Source organism: Peromyscus maniculatus, chromosome 8 (assembly GCF_049852395.1).
Source record: "Peromyscus maniculatus bairdii isolate BWxNUB_F1_BW_parent chromosome 8, HU_Pman_BW_mat_3.1, whole genome shotgun sequence".
Taxonomy (NCBI): Eukaryota; Metazoa; Chordata; class Mammalia; order Rodentia; family Cricetidae; genus Peromyscus; species Peromyscus maniculatus.
In genome coordinates this window covers 19,916,360-19,934,239 of record NC_134859.1, presented here as the reverse complement: position 1 = coordinate 19,934,239, position 17,880 = coordinate 19,916,360, and the positions used below count along the sequence as shown (strand labels likewise).

The following is a 17,880-nucleotide window of genomic DNA, read 5'->3' as shown; positions in this document are numbered from 1 at the left end:
GCTGTGCCGGACACAATGCCAAGCATCTTGCAGCACGTGCCATTTACGAAGCACAGGGGAAGCACCATCATCCTCCTCAGTTCCCAGATGAGAGAAGGAAGACTCAGCAAAGTTATTTGCCAGTGGCTATGAGGCAAGGCCAGAGGTAGCATGGGGGTCTGCTGGAGCACACCACCTTCACCTCCACATAGTTGTGGTGGTGTCTGCTGGAGCATACCACCTTCACCTCCACATAGTTGTGGTGTGGTCTGCTGAAGCACACCACCTTCACCTCCACGTAGTTGTGGTGGGGTCTGCTGGAGCATACTGTCATAACCACCATGTGGTTGCTGTTCATCTTTGGAAACACCCTACCTAGGCTGTCCATTCCTGGACTTTCTGATCTTATAAACTAGGTCATTACTTTTTTTTTTATAAATTATCCAGAAAAGGCAATCTATATGTATGCGTATTATATAATGCATACACATACTCTGTCTGCAGTGATAACAGTAAAAAGAAGGAAGTCTGGAAGTTTTAAGGATGTTGCTTTAAAATGACTTTTTTGCTCAATTAAAAAAAAAACTATCACATTGTTCTTTGCTTTATCCCTTTAACTCATAGTGGTTAAAATCTCAGGAATCATCTCATATTAACATCCTAGTTTGTCAACGTTGGTTTTGATAGTCAATGTCTGTTCGAGAGTCCAATCACCCGGGTGCGATCTGGCCAGTATAGCGTACACTTTTAATGTAGGCACCTGCAGTTTTGAACTTCTGGAAACCTGAGCTGACCTGTGAGGTCCACATTTGGGGACATATGGGAAGCTGGAAAGGAGGGGAGACAGATTGGGATGTGGCAGCATCCCTGGATACACCCTGATGGTTTAACTTGGCCCCTTCCTTCAGTCTGTGAGTTAGCGTCTTGGCCAAGAGGAAGGTCTCTGGGCACCAAAGAACAAGATATAAAACTTGGTAGTTAGAAGGGGGGAAGAACGGAAGAAGTCTTGGGGCGAGCCATGGGAATCTGCAAGGATGTGAGGGCTGGCTGGTGTTCTCACCAGGACACCCACCTTGAGAGGGCCAAAGTCCCACCTGACATGGACAGAGGCCTCTGAGAAAGAAAAGCACAGAGTTAATGAGGCAGAGGAAGACACGGCGGTGAGAGAGATGTGGGAAAGTCTTGGGGCTGGGGAGAAAAAGGAAAAGGAGCCAAGAAGGGAGCCAATGATGACGAGAAAAGCAGGAACGGATGGACAAGAGGGAGAAGCCAGAAGGGGGGAGGTGGGCCAGGGCTCTGCACACTCCAGGAGAGGGCGCTCTCCAGCTCTAAGGCACAGTGATGTGGACAGCTATGGTGGCGGGCCATGGCTGGAAGGCACTTGTATGATGGCCTCACAGGGCGTGGAGAGCAAAAAGCCTTCCCCACTCACCAGCTCCTGCCTATGGTAAGTGGTATAGGCAAACCTGTGCCCTCTGGGTCTGGGGCAGAGAATCGAGGAAGAGATGGTGAGGAAGATGAAAGAAGAGTAAACCAGGACTCCACACTGGGAGACACACGCCTCTTCCTATCTCAACCAGGGTGCAACCCAAGTCCATAACCTGCCCCATGGTCTGGTCCCTGTTTCCCCTCTGACCTTAGTTCCTGCTACCTCTGCCTTGTTTTCTCCACTTCAGTCACAATGGCCTCCTGGTGTGCCAGACACACTTGCACCCCAGGGCCTTTGCACACAACACTCCCCCTACCTCTGCCAATCTGACTCCAGAGGTCAATCTTGTTATGTCTTTCATTTGCGTCAGCTCCTTTCCTGGCTTCATTTTTTCTCTCCACATACCAGCCACTTTTGGACCTGACTTTATTACTTGATCTCTCTAGAACATACAGGCCACAGCAGCAGACATCGTGTCTACACTGTGTGTTGCTGCCGCACAGACACCCAGAAGGAGTGCTGAGTGGACGGAGTATTGGAATGAGTTGAGAACAGAAGTGTATGACCAGGGGAGGTGGAGGCAGAGACAGAGCAGGAGGGGGGTGGTTATGCAGCCGAGGGGCCAGGGAATTTATGACTTTCACTTTGAGGGATTTCATCCCTTGTTGTTTCAAAGCCTCCATCAAGTGCTAACAGAAAAGATAGGAAAAGGAACAACTGTGACCCTTTAAGAGCTGGCTTGAGGTCAGCGCTGACGGATACTCTACTCAGCCTAGAATGAGACAATGGCCATTTTCTAATTCATGAGGGAAGATGAACAAGGCTGAGCCATGAGGATGCATCCGACTCCAGAGTCTAACATTTGTACACATGCATAAACACACACGATCTTGTCTCTTTACCCAAAGAGCGAATCTAAAGGACAAAAGTCTCATAGGAATGATATAGAGCTATGGAACCAGGTCAGCGTTTTCCTTCCTCTGATACTGCCACCACTGTATAGTCCCTTGTCCCTGTACGGGGGGCCTTCACTAAGTGCTCACATACAGTATTTCATCTTGTTTTCACTAAGATCCACCAAAATTTAATACTACAATTATCAGGTTATCACTGGTGAGAAAACATGGAGAACTAGTTTACCAAATGCCAAACAGACAGACAGTATACAGGAGATCCGGGGTATAGAATCCATCTGACCCCAGGCAGGGATTGACAGCTTGCTGAGGAGAACCAGGCAGAATACATTTTAGGCTATGTGCACCTTGCAATCTTTGGTCATAACTATTTGTTACATACTGCCCCAAGGGACCAGCCAAAGACAGTATAAATAAACGGGGATGCATGTGTCCCAATAAAACTTTATTTGTAACATAGATGTTAGGTGTATCTCCTATAGGCTGTAGGTTGATGACAATATTCTTGACCACTGAATCATTACACTGATGAAAACCTAGAAGCCTAGAGAAGAGGTTCCTGAGAGTTTTTAATGGCCACAGTTAACAGCCCAACATTCTGGTAGTCTACTGAGAGACTGCCTGAGTCGGAGAGGTAAGCTAACTAGGGATAGAGGAATGGCAAATGGGCACTTACATTTCCACAATGCCCTCTGGCAGGTTGGCAGGGATCTCTGTCAGTCCCTTCCCCCGGCAGTCCACGATGTTATTACTGCATGTGCAAGCAGAAGGGCAGGACAGGGAGTTGGCATTGCAGGACGGAGCCTCGGAGTGGGGACCTGTGGAGCCAGAACATAACGGTCAACTCACGTCAGTGTTAGGAGCCTCCTGGCACTGAGCCTCCTGATCAGCTTCTCTGGGATGCAGCTTTTGTGATAAGCAATCTGGTGAATTCCCATCAGTGGACACAAGAGAGGTTCTGGCCTTGACCCCACTGTGTGTGGGTCATCTCACCTGCTTTATTATCCCATCATCCTGCTGCTTCTACAGAAAGAGGCATTCCGAGCATGCTCCACATATGGAGCGATGCCATCGGAATCTGAAGGGCACACACACAACGGCCACTTTCTCTCTGTGCCCAGCATCTGAACGATCCCTTGGAGTTTTTGTTTACATCTGGTGGCAGGATGCTGATGGCAGACACCACTTCCATTCTAGGGCTGAAAGTCACTGGTGTCACAACCAAGCAGGAGGCTAACATGTGGCAGAATTTCTCCCACTGCCGCATTGATCTTGTCAAAATATCAGTATACTGACCAGAAGTGACACCCAAGCCACATCCGAGTGGCTTTTGTGTCCAGGGGAGAGTCAAATGAAACTTACTAGATAAGAGGCGAGTAAGTCACTACATATTTTGGAATCAGCTTTTCACTCTGATTGAGGTGGGAATCAGTGTACACTTAAACGTGATTAAAAGCCCAAGCATAAGGTATCTCAGGAGTTTAGTTTGAAGACAAAACACAGATTTTTGCTACTAACTCAATTCAGGATTCAAAGACTCCTCAAGAACCCCATAACTTCCTTTGGTCATCAGGTCAAGCCCTAAATGCAAGACACACATTGAAATGTAAGGACACCGGCAAAATTCTCCTGCTTTGATTGCCACCTCCCAGTGAGGTAAGAATCTCAACTATGTGCTTTGTTTTTCACATGTGGACCCGGCTCAGTGGCATCCTCGGGTCCTTAGCCTGTGGTCTTTGGATGGAGCCAGCAACTGGCATCTCAATGTCTTTCCATATCTCCTGAGCGAAGCAAGCTCAGATGAACTCTGCGTCTTCACTCACTGCTCAAACATGGAAGCTCAGGCTTGGCACTTTTGGATACAGAGTAAACAAGAGATGGGGGGAAAATCTGCAGGGGAAAATGACTTTTGGTTTGGCCTGTGTTCACTGGAGAAACTGAATCCTGCACGAGTCCTGTGTCTTGTTACAGGGGTTGAATGAAGCGATCAGCTGAGCCTGGGGCAAGTCCTCATCTGGACACCAAGGTTCTGAGTGGAGAAGTCCACACCTCACACCCAGGAGGGCCCATGGCCTCCTCTCTGTAGATGCTCAAAGTGTGCCTAAAGCTCAACCTAGGATGTTGTTCTTCCCAGAAATGCCCACCCAATGACCCAAGACTCCTACTGCCCTGTACCTCATACCAACACACAAAACCAAAAAAACTTAAAGACGGCATCTTAACCAAGACGCCTGACAAAATGTGTAGACAACAAGAACTTCAGAGACACCAGTGGCACACTAGAGGATCCCAAAGGGACCATGGAACACGTCATACAGCTGATGACTTACACTAACACCCAAACGCACACATGCTCTTAGAGAGGAGGGAATCTGCCTTTCCTGCAAAGCAAGAGAAGTCTTTCCATTCCTGAGAAAGAGGCGAAGCAGGAAGCCAGCCTGGAGGAGCCTGGGATCAGGAGCCAGCAGGTGTGTGCCTGCAACTGGCAGCTGTGGAGTACCACAGACCAAGTTTGGATCTTAGTCCTCTACTTCATTTGTGCTTCTTTGTGCCTCAGTTTCCCTCACCTGGAAAATGGCGGGGGTGGGGGGAATCACCGTACCTAACCTAGAGCACGGCTTTGCTGTGAAGCAGAGGCAGCTGGTGGATAAAGAGCGTTTAGAAGGATGCCTGGCAGGGGCCATGCTCTTGGGTCTTTTCTCCCTCCAACTGCCTGAGAGTTCCTGGACAAGCGACAGAGCCGAGCTTTTCCGCTCCCATCTCCGCAGATGAGGAGTTGGGAAGGCAGGAACTCTGAGGTCCTCGGTGGGGCTGCTAAGCCACCTGACCTTCAGAACAATGGGATGCTGCAGGTGTGGGACACTCGAGGTGTGTTTTATTCCCACTTCTTCCTGCAAACATACCGAGCGAGCGTCCAGCATGGAGGGACCTGTCCTATCACCCTCATTAGCACGAGGAAGCCTGGGAACAGCTGGCCTTGGATGCCAGGGCTTTTGAAGTGTAGATGACTTTCCCCAAGGAAAACTGCCAGACCAGGGCTTCTACATCAAGGGGTAAATGCACATGACTGAGCTAGGAGAATTGCCACACCCTGGATACCTTCCTGCAGGGGGAAATGCCGGTCTGAGTCTGGCACCTCCACCCATTCAGGCAGAAGGATCTGAGGACGGCCCCTCCTTTGATCAGGCAAAATATTACTTGTAGAGTATGTGTCAGAAAAGCGGGGCTGGGGGAAGGCATCAAATTCAAGGGCTCCCATTGGCAACAAGAGCTTGTGACATGGAGTTTTCCTGACTTCTGTGTTGAAATGAATGAATTCTCAACCAGACTTAGGTAGCAGCCCCCTGGAAACTGCCTGGGTCTTCCCTGGGTGGTTCTGAGTCAGCTGGTGGTATACATTATGTTTCAAGGCATGTTGTCAAGGCAAAAAGAAAAAAAAAAAAACTTTAAAAAAAGATTCCTTAACCAGGTCACTAACAACACCTTTAATTACAGGAGAAAACGACGGTAATTATAGCCTCTGTCAGCACCCTGGGCTGGCAGCTCCCCAGGCAGGCATCCACCGTCCTCCTGTGGGGAGGCCAATGCCTCCTTGTTTAAACACTCTAGGTTTCAATCTGATTGAAAGACAGATTCCCTCCCTCTGCAAGCACACCCTTCTGATGAATGACTGAAGAACTAGGTCCAGTCCCCTAAAGGCTTGGGTGTCTGTAAGTCATGGCAGAAGTCCCAACCCTTTGCTGTCTCTGGGCAGACTGAGAATGTACATTCTATATGGCAATGACCTACGGTTATATTCTCATTGCCTACAACAGGCCTCAGCACAGAATGAACTTAATAGACACACTTTAGATAAAAAGGATGGGCACATGAACGAATTGGCTTAGGGGCCTGGAAGAGGTGGGGAGAATATCCCCACGCTCCAGAGGTGGGAGTTACTTCTGGACGTCCCTGAGGAAAGGCTCCCTGAGTTCTGAGTGTCCTGGCTCGGGGAGGCAGGTTCAGGAGTTGAGTAGGAGATGGAGTGGCCGTGGGAGATGGGACCTCTTCCTGACATTCCCTCTCTCTACTGTAGTTCAGTGCCAGCAAAGCCCATTACCCAGTGCATGGCCTGGTGTCTGGAGGCGCAGGAGAGCAGTGCATGGACAATGGAATCACATGACACAAACATCAGGGGTTCCCAGAAACCAGGAGCATGAGGATGGGGAGGATGAAGCAGGAATGGTCCCCAGCTTAACCTCTCCTCAGGAAGGTTGCTGTGGCTGTGGGCACAGGCACAGCAGTGCATTAGTGATCCCACCTGGGCTGACCATACAGGTCCTCTCCTAGTGCCCAGAGAGAAGGAAGTGGGATCCATGACTAGAAGCTGCTCCCTGCTCAGGCATCACTTCATCTCTGCTCTTCTCCTAAATGGACAAATAGGATGGTCTAGAACTGCAAGGCTCAGGCTTGTCTGCCCAGATGATGGACAAAGACGGCTGGCTTTGGTCTCAGATGGGTCCATGGAGATGCCAAGAATGGCCACCTTTCTCCTAATAGCAGCCAGCAGGCATGCATGAAGACTACACTGCATTCAATGGCCTGAATATATGATACCACTTGATCCTCAATGAACCTGTGATCCATACTCTCCTCTGTTCTTTTTGTCACACTGATGACGTACCCGCAAAGTACAAAATTAAAGAAACCACCTAAGATCACAGACCTGGAGAACAACGCGATTCTCACGTCTGGCTGAGTGCTTTCCTGTCTCTTCTTGGGAAAAAAAAATAACCCCACCTTAAATATTTCTTTTTATTGCCCCAGAAGTGAAAATCCGTGGAGCTTGGGAACCTTAGGAGGAAGGAGGAGGGGCCAAGACATGACTGTGTCAGCTACACTAGCAAGAGGCAGACACTCTCCTGTTTCTTTCTTTTCGACTTTAAAAAAAAAAAATCACCCAGTAGAGTGCAGAGTAAAAATATCCAATGGCCTTGTGAGCATGTTGAAATAAATTAATTCCAGTATTCAAATTAAGCTTCCCAACTGGCCTCTGGCCTTTCAAAAGCCAACAACAGACTGGAGAGACAATGGCGCTCCAGCAATTACGATGAGAATATAAATGAACATGATTTAAATACCAGAGGCATGATAATTTTGGAAATGGCTAAATAAACCTAATAATCTCATTCCTGCAATGTTCAATTATGGTATTTTAATTAAAACCTCCTAAGGAGAGGGGTGGCTAGACACAGCCTACCTTAATTATCTTTATACTTAGTAACTAGTCTCAAAAAGAAAGAAAAAGAGAATGAAAGAAAGTTTCTGTTTCCAGGGAGATAAGTGTATTTTATTTCTGAATGGTAAAAGAGGAAATTTATGGAGCGGCTGTTGGGATTCAGCATTGTTTAGGGGCACCTGGAAAAAAAATGCGATTTGTCCTTTACAGCTGAAGGATAAGATTGATATCTTTATGAAAAGATATTTCATATTCAAGGCCCCAGGTCTGGAGTGGACCAGACAAATCAATGGGCTCAAAGACATTCAAAGGAAAGAGATAATTGATTCAGGAGGTCAAATAGTTAACAAAGAGCCATAAATTATGAATAATGACAGGTAGGAACTCTCCGGGATTAAGGTATCAGGAAAGAAACACATGGAAAATAAATCTTAGACTATGAACTCCCAAATAAGACCGTTAAATGAAGATGAAAAAAAAAAAAAAAACTTACAAAGCATGTGACATGAACCCTTTTTCTAATGTATCACACACTTTGATACAACTCTGATATGTTCCAAGGGACAGCGGATGAAACATGGCCTGTGGGTCCTTAAAGCCCTCAGGCTCTAGAAACAAAAGATGCTGATAGAGAAATCCTTTAGTAGTCACTGAAGGAAGCGGGCCAGGCAGGCTGTTCCACATAGAAGACACTCTGATAAAAGATAAAATAGAGATGCAATCCCCTCACCCTGGTTAAAAAAAAAAAAAAATCCCAATTGCCTCCCCAGAGGGAGGAAATAAATGTCTTAAACTGGAGGGGTGCAGTTGACAGGAGATGCGTTTTGCTAAGAGCATCGCTGGCAGGGTTCTGGTTAGCTGGAGCGATAACGTGCCCATGCCCATGGCTTCTTGCGGAGGGGAGGGGAGGCCAGGCTCAGGATGGCTGGATTTAATTCAGGGGCGCTCACTCTCGGGGACTTGGGCAGGCAGGGCCTCCCAGCTCAGTGAGATAAGGCCTTCCGTATCTCTGGAGCTGTGTTTGGGAGAAGGTGTAGCGGCCACTGAAGGGCCCAGGGAGGTTTTTCTCCTGCTGCTTTGACAGGGCACTCTGGGGACGGAGCTACAGACACAGAAGACTTGACTGGAGCTCCTGAGTGATGATCGGCATCGTTCAGAAGTTCGTGTCCCTCACTGAAGTCCCCTCAGTGAGCTGCTAGATTTGAGTTTGGGCAACTTTAGACAGTCACAGCCGGGTCCACACCAGGCAGCCTGGATCCCTTGCTGGGCTCTGGCCTGAGGGGGGTGGGTCTGTACCCTCCATGGTGGTGCATGCGAGGGTGATGAGGTCCTAGGACAGCCCTTCTCTGTGACCTTCTTCTCAGGGCCTCCCAGCCTGGTCACTGCTGTCTTAATTGCCCTGTTCCACACTGCTTCTGGCAGCCCTTATCATAGTCTTATAAACTACCTATCGTACAGAGGAGGTGACAATGACGGGGTGTTTGTACCTGTCATATCTCACTCATCATGGTCGTGTCCATTCCTCACAGGGGCTCAACACACCAGATCCCCCACCCATCGTAACTAACTTTGATCTTCTCTAAAGTACTCACTCGGAACAGTCTATGTTTTAACCCTTGGGTGCCTGACAACCCTTTTGCACATAGGGGGAGAAACTCTGAATGACTGCCCTAAGCTGGTACTACTGGTGACAGGGCAAGACATATTGATGTCTAGAGTTGGGGGGCAAAATTCTCATGTCCTCAGAAGACATCTGGCTTCATGTCAGAAATGACAAGGACCATCATGTGCAATGGGCTTGGCTGCTTTGAGCAGGGGAGGGATAAGAATGTTCTATTCCTACATTTAGCTAAGGAGACGGCTGCTAGATCTAGGCTTTCCCAAGGGCCAGGGCTTGGGTACTGGCACCTCTAGGACTGCGGTCGGGCAACCTTACTCTCCTGGGGCTTGGACTCGGGCTGCTGGTGGACGAGCAGTGTCCGGGCAGTGTGCTGACGGGAGGCAGCTTTCCCGACAGAGAAGCATTCATGGTCATATGGCACTTTCCTCTCGGCACCCACCTGTCGGGTCGTGTTTTTACATTCTCCCTAATTAGTTTTCCTCGGTAGCTCTTGGATGGCTCCTGCACTCTGTAATTATTTCTTTCACTGGCACTTATGCCGATACTGCACCCTTTGCCTGATAATTACTGTAATTATAGTCACTATGTTTGAATTTGGTGCCTGTGTGATAAACGGTTTTATTATATGTGTTTGATGGGAAGTGATTCCTAAGTGGGCGTCCATAGGAAGTTATTGAGGTACTACTCAGAGATGTGTTAAAATGTTTTTGGAGAATAAATAACGTGATGAAGCAATAATGTGATGGGGAAAGAGCAGGGAAGAGAGAGGAGGGGCATGCTGAATTCAGGAACTTATCCACACACACAGTCTATCTCTGGGCATCCTGGGGCCTTTATGTTCATCAATGGAGTTTGTTAAGCCCTCAGTACCATGCTGGGTAGTGTGTGCGCGCATGTGCGTGCATGCGTGCGTGTGTGTGTGTGTGTGTGTGTGTGTGTGTGTGTGTGTGTGTGTGTGTTTTGGTCAACTTGACCCAAGCTAGAGTTACCTGGGAAGAGGGTCATTCAATTGAGAAAATGCCTTCATCAGACTGGCCTATAAGGAAGTCTATGGGGCATCTTCTTGATTAATGGTTGATAGGCAGATGGTCCCGAGCTGTATAAGAGAGCAGGCTGAGCAAGTCATGGGGAGCAAGCCAGTGAGCAGCGTTCCTCCACGGCCTCTGCTTCTGTTCCTGCCTTGAGTTCCTGTCCTGACCTCCCTCAGTGACGGACTGTGAGCTGTAAGATGAACTGAATCCATTCCTCCTCAAGTTGCTTCTGCCCGGGCTTTGATCACGGCAGAAGACAGCAAAGCAGGACAACTGAAAGTGGGCAGCAGCTAAGAAGGGAAGGAAAGGCAAGGTGGGCTGCTGGTGCGCACTGGCTGCCGAGGCTCAGCCTTGTAGAGGCCACTGGACTCCAACGCAGCACTGGGTTCCTGGAAACCTATATGACTCTTTGGGAATCGTTGTGTGTGTTTTCCTCCACCTGAAAAAAGCCCCAGGACTTATCTCTACTTCTTTGCCACCAAAAGAGTTGGTAGACGTAGACAGAAGCAAACAAAATTTAGGATCCAGTTTAAAAACTATGCCCTCTGGGAAGATCTTGGGTCACTCGGCCACCTTCCACTCTTAGAGCTCTCAATTGTTACGTGCCTGCATGCTTCGGTTCCGAGTGCTATGCAGGCAGTCTGGGCCTCGGGTCACCCACAGGTCAAACCCTTACGTTTGCTCAGCACATCCTGTGGGCCCACTAAGCTATCATAATCAAACTTCAGTTATCTCACTCTCCCCAAGGACTATGCTAAGCGCTCTATATCATTATTTTACCCAACCCTCCCACCCATTCCTTGAGCTGTATTCTAGAATTATTTCTATTTCAGGTGAGTGACAACTTGCCAAAATCACACATCAGTAAGGGGGGAGCTAGGACTTCCGGCCCGACAGGCTTAGTCCGGGGCCTGCATCGTCCCGTCTCCCCATTTCTAAAAGCATTTAGGTGGCAGAGGGTGTGTAGTCCATGCTAAAACACCTCCATCTCAGCTGCGTCCTGATGACATGCTGCTCACCAAATCTGAGGTTCCCTAGAGTCAGGGGGCTCTGGGGCTCAACAGAGTGTGATTCGTGAGTTCTTTTAGCATCTTCTATTCTAGATGTCAACAGATTCTTTCTTTGAACTCCTTACAGAAGGCAAGCTCTTCAAGTCATCACTGAATACTTCAGCTGACTATGGGGTTCCTTCCATACCAAATCCCTGGGATGGGTATGATCAGGATGAGGGGCCTGACAGGCATGTGGATCTTAGCCCAGGAGGGGAGAGCGGGTAAGGCAGGCTCACCTGGACACACATACTCCTTCTTCTGCACATCTGCCACATTGAAGCCTCTCAGGTGCACGGGAGCCATGCAGAGGGTGAACTGGCCAACTGTCCGCCGCTGTCGCAGCCAATCCGAGAGCCAGGCCAAATGACAATCACAGTACAGATGGTTGGAGTGGAGACGCCTGGGAGAAGGAGAGAGGTACCATTACACAGAGAAGAGAGTGGGCTAGACCTCTGGTGCCCTTGTTCCCAGCATGATCATTTACATGAGCCTAGGGCAGCATTCCCGACCCCCGTGCACAGGAAAATAATGAGAAGCCACTAATAGCCTCATGTGCAGGCCCTAGTCAATAGTCCTGATCCTGGAGGTTTTGAGCAATTTCCATGTCTTCATAGTAATTCTGTTCTTTTCCTTTCTGTGCAAGCAAGCATCAGCACAGAAAGGGGGGAGGGGACACCACTACAGTGTGGTGACAGAGAATGACACCACACATCCTGGTGTGAGTCATACAGGGTGACTCTGCCGCACTGGGGTGCAGGACTTATGGCTGGCCTAGATGGAGTTCTGCTTCCCCTCCGGTTCTGCGGGGCTGTGTGGCCGAGATCTGCTACAGCCTCCGCTGCCTCTTCTTCATCGCCCCTGTATCCTTTATGATTCCACAGCATGAGATGTGGGGAGCTCTAAGCCAGCGCCAACCATGCACTCGAGGCATGGTGAGAAGGGGCTTTCTGAGGGCATTCCTTCTCTCCACCCTCCTGTTAGAGAAGGTGTTGTCCTGAGAAGGGTCTTGTGATCTTCCTCACTCTCTCCATGGTGCCTGCCTTCTCCTTGCCAAGACCTATTTTACCTGGTGGTTTCCTCCTCTTACTGATCTAGAGGCCTCTGGAAAGATTTCCTGACCATTTCTACACTATGGCTCTTCAGTGGGAGCTGTGATGCCAGATCACTTTCTTGCTCTTGAGTGGGTAAGATTCCCTAGACGACCCGCCTGTTCCACTTCTGAGGGGAATTTCCTCTGGCTAAGTGAGTTGAACTTCCTCCTCTGGGCTGGGAGGCAACCAGGACACTCGGGAGCTTCTAGAGGGCCGGCCCTCCTTAAGGACTTCATGCCAGCATTTCCAACGTCCACATTCCCGACAGTTGTTAGAATTGGTGATGCGTGAGTTTTAGTAGCATGGGACTCAGGTTTCTTTGTAAATTTCCAGTAGGTAATCCTGGACACGCTAATCAGCCAGCTGCTACCTTGGGACCGTCGGGAGCCCTGTGTCAAACCCATTAATACAGCGCAGCAGCCCAAAGGAGTGGCTCGGATCAAGTACTATAATGAGAGACCTGAAGGGCCCTTGTCCACATCCCACTTAGCACAAGGTCAACACTGCCGAACACTAGCCAAGTGCAGCTAACGCAGACTGTGTGCTGCTGAGCCTTCTGTCACCAGTGGGCCCAGAACCCCAGCAGACCAGGTCCACTGGGGCTTGGCTGCCCCAAACCCCATCATTCCAGGTGGGCTAAATGAACCCCAAACTTACATAAAATGTAAAGCTTTTTTTTTTTTTTTTGCTAAAAATATATCTGTAGATATGAAGTACTTTTTGTATTTCAGAGTTAAATCAGATATACTTTCAGAAGCTCCAAGGCCCTAGACATAGAAACTATAAGGACCTAACATATTTCTTCCCCTTTAGTTTCCAAGCCCAAACCCTCCGAGCTAATGCAAGCATGGCCTCCGCTAAGCCTGGATTCTGAATACCATAAAACAGTTGGGAAGGGCACTGTGGTCCAAGTCCTAAGCCAGAGGGAAATACCTCAGTTGGAGGAGGGTAGACAAGACCCCTGCTTACTAATGAGCATGATCACTTGGTGCCAAGAGCAAAGGAAAGACGAGTTACCATTTCCTAAACAGCAGGGAGGAGACGAGGGATTTTCCTACCAGCCCCTATCAGGTAGCAGTGATGTCTGGGCACATACCAGTGGTTCTGTGCGGGACAGGGGGAGCACAGGGCAGCCTGTGGTGTAGTGTAGGCTGAGGGGAGGGGATTCTGTGTGTGCCAGGAGACTCAGCCAGTTAAGCAGCTTGCCTTTTATGTGCCGTTTGGTCGTAATGCAATGATGTTAAGACACAGAGATGACCCTTCATTTCTGGGCTTAACAAAAACTTGGAGGCTTCTCTTTTGAAGATGGTGTTAAGTGAGTTTTTCCTCAGCCCCAGCTGGCCAGCTGCAAGTCACCACTCTTCTCAATCTTGTTACAGATGCTTCTATCCTTCTATCTTCCTGAGACCTTCTCCATCCCAATGTGGGATCACGGAAAGGTAGCAGCCTCAACTGATACAGAAGCCACATGGAACCTTAATCAGAAAGCTCTGGCAGGAGACAGGCTCTGCTCCCTCTGCTAGGGATATGACCTGTCAGAAATGACGGCGGCGGATTCTTTCAAGTCATCTTTCACACCATGCTTGGAAGATAAAATGAAGCAACACAGCTCCAGACACTAAGTATGCTTTTTGTTTGTACGTGTATCTGTGTGTATGATGCATGAGTACATGGTGTGTGTGTGTGTGTGTGCATGTGAGTGTGTGTGCACGTGAGTGTTGTGCGTGCGCGCGCGTGCATGTGGGTGTGGCTATGCATGTACCATAGAGCATGGAGGTCAGAGGACAACCTAGGTGTCAGTCATTGGCTTCTACTGTATCTGAGACAGTCTCTGTGGTCTGCCATCGTGGAAGCCAGGCTAGCTGGCTCATGTGCTTCTGGGGGTTCTCCTGTCTCTTGCCTTCCATCTTGTCCTAGGTACCCCAGAATTATAGACCAGTTGTGTACTATCATTCTGGCTTACTAAGGCCTTTTTTTTTTTAAATCATGAGCATCGTGAAATTTGACGTGGAAATTGTTAAGAATGGTTCAAATCCTCTGAGTGGGGAGGGAAATTATTTAACTATGTTCCACAGTTTTAAGTTGTGAGGGTGATACCATTGGGTCCCTGGACCATGTGGAAGCTCTGGTTTCTCCTTGCTCTGCTCATCTGGCTGCAGGTTCTTCCATTTTCCACCCCTCTGGGTGATGTGAGCTCTGGCTCTGATGTTCAGTTATCTAATACTGGCACTGGTTCCAGCTTTCCGACTTTGACCTTTGGGCAGTGATTTCATTCTAGGCCTCAGTGCTACCAGCTATAAAATGGGAAGAAGTAACTTGGGTTCTGTGGGTTGAAGTAACACATGGGGAGTGCTTCACACAAGACCTGGCACACCGTAGGACCACGGAAGAAACATTCGCTGTTATCACATGTCCACGAACAGTGGATTTCAGTGTCTTCCCAAACCACGGCCCTGCCTCTCTGTGGCTGCTGCTGCTGCTTCTACAGATGTGAAAGCAGCCAGGTGCATACTGCTTGTGATCTTTTGAGGACGGACACACCGTATTCCACACAGATGAGACCACCTCTGTGGAGCAGAAGGCGAATGAATACAAATGCCAATTTACAAAAGGTGCCTTTTAGCCACAGATGCCAAATTAAATTTCCAGCAAATCCTTTTAGAGAGGGTCAGTGTTCGTTTTCCATCAAATTCGGCTTTCTGAATTCTGTGTAAAAGCTTCCCTTCGGAAATCCCATTGACGACTTCCTTCCCCTCTCCTCCTCCCTCTTCTCCCACACCAGTCACCCACCCCCAACGCTTTAATTACAGTGAAGGGGGATTAGTCACTTTGTCCCCAGGGAGTTCTGTACAGAGCCATCTCTGAATTAAACCAAAGAGAAAATGGCAGCAGGCAGAGAGCAAAGGGACAGACGAGATTGATTGATTGATCTGAACTCATCAGACGGATATTTGGTACCATAGAGAAAAATCACAAGAGAAATAAGATAAAACTCCTCACCCACTTCCTCTCCTCAACGTGCCCCAAGCAGGCACCCAAGAGCCCAGGCTAACCACCTCCCTCAGCTCTTATGGACCTAGCCTCTCTCTGTCACTGCTGTTGAAAAAGACACAGAGGGAAGCCTGTCACTGAGGAGGGGTCAGGAGGTGCTGCAAGGCTGTGCTCTATAGTGAGAATTTCTGGGTACCCACGCCTCTGGGAGAACAGACCCAGTATCCCGAGGCTCACTTATGACTTCCCGTTTTGGAACCTGGACTCCATGCTTCCTCAGCTTAAATGGGGTTTGCTGGGTGCTCAGAAGACCAAATGGAGTCTCCTTAAAATTCTATTACTGTACCGTCCTGTTTTCAGAGGAAGGGAAAATGACTCATTTTCCTGGGTGTGCTGTCATCTGAGGGTCCCCGACAGGAATCTGGGAGCGGAGATGGGAGCGTGGTCTGGGATGCTAATTACTGATAATAACTAACATTTCTGTGCACACGTGTAATAAGCACACTTCCCATGTCACATCACAGCCCACCCTCACAGTGACTCTAACGTAAGCATGTATTATTAAGTCCCTGACCCAAAGCACAGAAAGATGAAGATATGTCCTAAGTAAGGGGTGGAGCCTGCACGGAAACTCAGATCTGCCCGCTCCAAAACGCTCTGCACTGCTTTCTTAGACATCCCCTCCTCGGTCTTGGTTTCACTCTCACCTAGAGATAAGCTCACTCTCGCAGGAATGCAATGGCTTCCAAACTAGAAGAGCATGAATTGCCAACAGACTTATGGGCTACACACCAAGAGGTCCCCACGCCATAGGTCTGGGGTGGGGCTGGGATTTTTGGTTCTGGAAAAGTTCCAGATGGTTCTGAGCTGCTGGTCTGGGGAATGATGCTTACAGGATTCTCCATTCTCTCGGATTTCATGTTGCCCGAGGAGCACAGAGGAGCTTGCAATGGTCAGTCCAGATTTCTAGATAATTGTGTGGTGCTAATATATAATGCCATCTATTATCTCCCGGGTGATGGGCACTGTATGTGCTTAGTTCCATGTGCTCTGCACCAGCAGCCATATTTATAGAGGAAGGAAAAGCAGACATAGAGCCAATTAAGGGCAAAGGGCATTTCTGTTTTTTGCTTTGGCCCTAAATGTACGTGGCTAAAAGCTGTCAGGGGCTGGCTCTGCCTTTCTACTGTGATGCAAACACTCCGGAAGATAAGAACATCAAGCAGGAACCTCTTTGGAAAAGCCAACCAGGTTCTACTGCAGAAAAACTTACAAATGGGTGCCTGGCTCAAAGTAGGGCGCCCTAGATAACAAGAGGCATGGGCATGCTTCTGGAGCATCCAATCTGAAGGTTTAATCTTTTCCAGGGCATGAAAAGATGAAGTACAAAGAGAGTGTATTCGCATATCCAAATGTTGCTCAGAGAGCAGGAGCATGGAGCAGGTGGTACCTTGGTGGGACAGAGAAAGGACAAAGATGTCTCCTCCATTCCCAGAAAGGACATCACATTCTGACAGAACCACCAATGGGATACGCCAGGAATGAAATCAAGTGGAGGGGAGGGGGTTGTCTCATCACATAAGTGTTCTGTTTTTAAGTAAGTAGCTTTTGGCAACACAAAACTAACCACTTTTCTATCAAACACAACAAACCCCGTGCAGGAAGGCTTCTTACAGTTTTAGGGTGATAAGAAATGAGTTTTCCTGGTACAGCATGGCAGCTAGGAATCATGGCTGCACCATGACCCTGCCCTGCACCTGCCTCCTTCACTGAGTCCCCTCTTGCTTTATGACTTTGGGTATGGGAACTGGGTGCCCGGCAGGTTTCACAGGCAGTGACAGCAGCACCTGAGGCAGGCTTAAGGCAGGAGAGAGGTGGGGAGGAGCAGTCTCTACTCACAGAGTCCGAATCTTCGGCATGTGGTTGAAGCTGGTGACCAGGATGCGGCTGATGTTGTTGTTGTTGAGGGTGCTGCAGAGACAGAGAAAAAGAAGTTATGAATGAGGGGCACTGAGATGTTCTTAAGTGTTGTGGGGGGAATGGATATGGCTGTAAAAAAAAAAAATCAACAACTAAGAACCAGAGCATCCAAGTGTCTAGAGACAAGAGGAAACTCTCTAGACGATGGGGGGGGGATCCACAGTCCTGATTCATGTAGGTCCCCCCACCATCCACGAGCAATAAATCCCCGGCTTAATCTTGCTATGTGATGAGTGCCTCATTTACAATATTTTTCATTCTTCTTGTTTTGAAAGATTCACTGTATTTTGAATCATGTGTATGCATGTATGTGTGGGTATGCACATGAGTGCTGGTGCCCACATAGGTCAGAGGCATCAGATACCCCTGGAGCTGCCTAGCATGGCTGCTGGGAAGGGACTTGGGTCCTCATCAAGAACAATACACACAACGAATGGGAGCCGCTTCTCCAGCCCCAGCATCTTTCATGCCTACCGGGATAAGTCAGATACATGCCACTGTTCTCTTTAGGGAGAGGGAAAATGTACCCTTTTGGACTGGTAGAGCAGAACCCCCAAAGGAGATGTTATACTCT

The 17,880-nt window shown here is 48.6% G+C and overlaps 1 protein-coding gene across 1 annotated transcript in view; it reads right to left on the bottom strand.

Moving 5' to 3' along the window:
• Window positions 1–17,880, bottom strand: part of Slit3 (slit guidance ligand 3) — a 595,100-nt gene that overhangs the window by 126,957 nt on the left and 450,263 nt on the right. Inside the window, exons 7-9 of the mRNA XM_016005185.3 lie at window positions 17,226–17,297; window positions 11,481–11,644; window positions 2,999–3,140 (exon numbers count right to left, since the gene is read on the bottom strand). Coding sequence (XP_015860671.2) covers window positions 2,999–3,140; window positions 11,481–11,644; window positions 17,226–17,297 — 378 coding nt within the window. The remainder of the gene's footprint in view (window positions 1–2,998; window positions 3,141–11,480; window positions 11,645–17,225; window positions 17,298–17,880) is intronic.